This window comes from Sinocyclocheilus grahami, unplaced genomic scaffold (assembly GCF_001515645.1).
Source record: "Sinocyclocheilus grahami isolate Dianchi unplaced genomic scaffold, SAMN03320097.WGS_v1.1 scaffold994.1, whole genome shotgun sequence".
In the NCBI taxonomy this organism is placed as follows: Eukaryota; Metazoa; Chordata; class Actinopteri; order Cypriniformes; family Cyprinidae; genus Sinocyclocheilus; species Sinocyclocheilus grahami.
This window is the reverse complement of record NW_015506173.1, coordinates 396595-401957: the sequence shown is the minus strand read 5'-3', so window position 1 is coordinate 401957 and position 5363 is coordinate 396595. Positions and strand designations below refer to the sequence as shown.

Sequence of the window (5363 nt, the reverse complement as noted above, 5' to 3'; positions counted from 1 at the left end):
GAAAGTTTTTTCCTCACAGAGGTGAACATATTAATATGAGTATATGAATAAAACAGATGTGCTTCAAGACCCCTGTGTCGAGCACAGACCAAAGCATCTTTAAAGGGGTCCTATTTTGCTTTTTCACTTTTTCAACTTTAGTTAGTCTGTAATGTTGCTGTTTGAGCATAAAAAAGATCTGCAAAGTTACAAAGCTCAAATTCCAATTCAAAAGGAGATATTTTATTCAAGAGAAATCACTTTTCAAAACTACAACGAACGACTCGTTTGGACTACAACACATATTTTCTGGGATTTGTGATATCACAAATATTGACGAATGGGACGAGACCTGGTTGAGCTGCACTAGAGAAGGCAACGAGTGTTATCACTATGTCGGAGACACGCTAGCTTTCCCAAAGCAGACGAACTTAGAGTGATTACAATCATCTGGGTTTAAAATCACGCTCAAATTGATTTGATTTTGACGCAATATTTACACTGAAGCTGGCAGCAGGTGGCTATGGTAAGGGGCATGACATTTCCCGACCAGGTGCCGAGTGCAGCCAATCACAACACACACTGGCCCAGCTAACCAATCACAGCACATTTCGTATTTCAGAAGGCAGGCCTTCATTTGATACAGGAACTATTTGAGCCGTTCATGCCAGACTGGGGAGAGAGGTGTTGTAATAATGTAAAATATGTGAACAATAATGTGTTTTTTTCGAACAACCTAGTATGAGAGCCTGTTCTAGTACACCCCCAAAACAAAATCAAGACTTTGTAAAAGAGCATAATAGGACCCCTTTAAAAAATGCATATGCTGTTTTTTTAGAGCCAGTTACATAAGTAAGTACGTACAATTTAGGACCAAGGGCGGACTTACCCATAGGCAAAGGTAGGCGACCGCCTTGGGCCCCCAAAAGTCAAGGGCTCCCTAAAATGCTTTTCATATAGAATATGCGCATTTAGCGCTGAATGGTTGCTGTTTACAGTGTTTATTACCACGACAACCGTCCGAGTCAGTGGCGCCTGCAGGTGTACAGCTGTAAGCACTGACCATGAGCGCTCAGACTGACCTGAGATTTGCCCAGCAAACATTTCAGCAGTTATTATAGGCCAGTGTGTCCCGTTTTTCTGTCGACTGAACCCATGCCGTCTTTTGCATGCCAAAGTCTATTTCTGCACATAAATATTACGCCAAATAGAAGCAGAAAATCGTGCTATACGCACTTTCATGAAATGTATAATTGCCTTTTCATTATTTTTTCAGTTTTATTTAAATGTGTAGTTAAAACAACTAAAAATAAATGTATTTCAAAGTTTAGAATTAGACAGCACACAGGCTTACGCTGAAAACAACAAAATGGAACCTCAAGGTTGATCTAGGAAAATGTGTGCAAATGTATAGTGCCCCATTCCTATATTTTGCCTGGGGCCCCCAATTCACTAAATCCGCCCCCATTTAGGACAGGACTCTTTAACAGTGATACTGCTGGGGGCCTGCCAATTATTGTTTGAATTTAATTATTTTATCAATCCATGAATTCAAGTTATATTTATTTATTACAAATTAAATATATAATTTAATAGTTTTGTATATTTTAAATATCATTAATTAAATACAGAAAATGTAATAGTATGTTTTTTGAAAGAAGTCTCTTATGTTCACCAAGGCTGCCTTTATTTGGTTAAAAATACAGCATAAACAGTAATGCTGTGATGGCAATTACTCCAGTCCAGTTTGTATTATTTATGTACCATTATAGTTTTATAAAAATTTTGAATTAGCCTTTATTTTATATTTTCAGTTTTCTTTTTTAATTTTAGTTGAGGTTTAAATAATTTTGTTGTGTGCTTTTTTTAACTAATATTATTTGTTTGGTTTACTATTTTGCATTACTGTTTAGGTTTATTATTTTTTATTTCCGTTTTAGTTTTAGTTCAGTAGTTTTTTTCCACTTCCAGTTTTTATTTATTTCCTACTTTTCATCGTAAACTTATTTCACTCAGTTGTCAAGGAAACATTTTTTCATTTCTTTCTTTAGTTTACATTTTCCATCTAATATTTATATTTATTTATTTATATTTTATTGTATTTCAGCTTTTTTAAACAAAAATGAAATAGAACATTTTAACAAAAAGTTTTGATACTTTTAGTTAACAATAATGATCCTGCTCCAGTCTTCAATGTCACACCATCCTTCAGAAATCATTCTAAAATGCTAATTTCAACAGATTAATTATTTCAAAATTTTTGTGGAAACTGTGATACATTTTTCAGGATTGTTAATGAATAGAAAGTTCAAAAGAACAGTCTTTATTGTCACTTCTGATCAATTCATTGCACCTTTGCTGAATAACTTAATTTCTTAATATACAAATAAATAAAAATAAAAATATATACAAATCTTAATGACCCCAAGCTTTTTAAATTCTTGACGTCAGTAGTGCAGGACTGCTCTGTCCACTGTGAGGCACTAGTGCATCAATGACTCTTGTGATACTTTCATGACAGTCACATATTGTGTCCTGGTTGTTGACCTGGCTGAAGGCCACTGAAACATGAGACAACAGATTGAGTCGATCTGACTATTTAAGGGACATATAAATGCTTAGTTAGCAAGACTTATGATCATATTATGTTGCTTAACCTGAACTTCCCCTGCTGACGCCGCAATTTCTTTTCCTGTCGCCAGAAAAAAAAAATGCATGTCAAGAGAATATATCAAACAAATATTGATAGATATATTGAAAATCAATTTGATTTAACAGCACTATAAAATCAAGCAGCTTCTTTCTGAGATTGTCCAAGACTCTATTTTGGAGGATTACACTGTGAACCGTTGAAACCAGACTATTTTTATGCAAACATCTAAAGCCTTTAAAAAATCTTTTCAGAAGCTATTTTATTGTTGTTTATTCGATTTCCAATCAAATAATCTTCATATTTTGAGGCTCATGATTTAGACCTGTGCAGAGCTCAAGGATACCAATGTGGAAGATTTATAAAATGTGGCTAATATTTTCTGCTGAAGGGGTTTTCTGCTATTTTTTGAAGGTTAAGGTCTATAATAATTAGGCTTAAATAGCATTCAGGTCTATTGTAACACATTTAGCCTTGTTTGAATCCATTCCACAGTGTTTCAACCCAAAATCAGAGCAGAAATGGCTAGATTCTGTCAGGGCCTGGAAATGATTAATTCCCTCCTGACCCCAGAGTTCACATCTCTATATGAACGTGCAAATGGAACTGAAATAAACTCGGTCTCTCTGTCTCGATCTGTGATGTAATGCAGCACACACAGTGAAGAACATGGAGTTTTGGAGCTTGACAGTCATGGTCGCCATCCGTTTTCATTGGAAAAGAGTATTGTGAACATGCCCTAAAGTCTCAGTGGTACCAAAGGAAAAGACAGGACAAACTGAACATCTGTCCTTTGACCAGCAGTGACACAGAACAATGTCTTGGTACTTGGTGAAAGTTAAAGGGCTCCTGTTACACACACAAACATAGTCACAGTGACAGCGTAACACTGCAACAACACAGCATAACTGCCAGAGACTGTTTTACACTGAAGCAGTGTCCTGCAGAAGAACGGATCTGCGCAATCACACCATCAGCAAATAAAAACATCACAGAGGGCAATTATCAACTTGCCTGTCCATAAATAATGCCTTCATTTCTTAATTACTTATATTTACTGCTATTTACTATTTTAACTGTAAAAACTGTTTAAAAATCCAGTGTTGTTTTCAGAAAATATATTTTGAATGACGTTTTTCAGCATAATTGAATATAAAACTATGCAAATGTATGCATTTAGAATGTATCCATAAAAAAGGAAACAGTTATAAAACTACTAAATACTATTTGCCAATAGCGTACAAAAAAAAAATCTGCTTCTCAAGTAAATGTTTCTTTTTTTTTTTTAAAGGAAGTTTAGACATTTTTTTTTACTGGGATAAAAGACAGAAATGCATTGTCTCAATTCTGTTATGAACTATTTTATATTGGTTGTTTTATCTCCCAAAGAACATAACACTTCCCTTGTGCAGAGACTTCATAAAGTGCAGTATAAGAGAATGAGGAGTTCAATAAGTTGAAAAGAATGGAGAGAGACAGAGCAAAGAAGTAAAGCACAGTAAGTACCTCGGGCAAATGAGCCGGTGATCAAGCCGAAAAAGCAGCTCAGCATACTGGCCAACTCCTTCTGACACTCATTCTTACAGTCCTTCACAGCATCCATGTCTTCAGTAATGTCTCTCGAATGTCTCAACTGCTGACCGAACAGTCTCTGTTAAACTACTGTAACTCATACAATTAAAAAGTCCATTAAACCATCACCAGCAGACAGACTAATCTCTAAAAACTTCACTTCAAAAACACTCTGACACTTACTTTGTCCTCAAACTTCCTCCTCAGTTAGGAGAGAGTTTCAAGATCACTCAGAGTTTAGTCAGTTAAGATCAAATTCATGACTGAATATTTATGAATATTCAGATGAAGAGTTTTCTTTAGGCTGCTGTGATTGTCAAATTAGTTTTTATCCATTTCTTTTTCAAAGAATAGACAAAACCATACCGCCATCCTGAGATCCAGAGCTGGAGGGTTTTGCTGCTCGGTGCAGAAAAGTCTCAATGTGACCCAATGTAGAACATACTGCTGATTTGTTATCTGGATAACATTACACCTCCCAATCCAGACGTGGACAGTAATCCAAACCAAACAGCTAGTGAGGTCCTCAGAATCCTGACAGAGTTTGCTGTATATATCTGAACATATCCTGACTGCTTAGGAATTAAAGCTATGAACAGGAAGTAGCACTGATCTGAGAGAGAGAGAGAGAGAGAGAGAGAGAGAGTAGAATGCTCAAATTTCACAGGATGTAATACAGTATGCTGCACAGTCACAAGACATCAAATAATCTCTTAATTAATAGGAATAGTTCTCCCAAAAATGTACATTTGCTGAATATTTACTCACCCTCAGGCCATCCAAGATATACAGGTGCATCTCAATAAATTAGAATGTCGTGGAAAAGTTCATTTATTTCAGTAATTCAACTCAAATTGTGAAACTCGTGTATTAAATAAATTCAATGCACACAGACTGAAGTAGTTTAAGTCTTTGGTTCTTTTAATTGTGATGATTTTGGCTCACATTTAACAAAAACCCACCAATTCACTATCTCAACAAATTAGAATATGGTGACATGCCAATCAGCTAATCAACTCAAAACACCTGCAAAGGTTTCCTGAGCCTTCAAAATGGTCTCTGTTTTGGTTCACTACACAACCATGGGGAAGACTGCTGATCTGACAGTTGTCCAGAAGACAATCATTGACACCCTTCACAAGGAGAGTAAGCCACAAACATT

The 5363-nt window shown here is 35.7% G+C and overlaps 1 protein-coding gene across 2 annotated transcripts in view; it reads right to left on the bottom strand.

The window, feature by feature from the left end:
* Nucleotides 1-4012: 4012 nt before the first annotated feature.
* LOC107565333 (calsenilin-like) overlaps nucleotides 4013-5363 on the bottom strand; it is a 19948-nt gene continuing 18597 nt past the window's right edge. The window contains exons 3-4 of one of the 2 annotated variants that reach the window (XR_001606358.1): nucleotides 4568-4814; nucleotides 4013-4262 (exon numbers count right to left, since the gene is read on the bottom strand). Coding sequence is in view for 1 of the 2 variants with exons in the window: in XM_016250551.1 (XP_016106037.1) it covers nucleotides 4657-4814 (158 nt within the window). In the remaining variant the exon portion in view is untranslated. Of the gene's footprint in view, nucleotides 4263-4438; nucleotides 4815-5363 lie in introns of those variants that run through there. The other variant, XM_016250551.1, reaches the window with a different exon arrangement.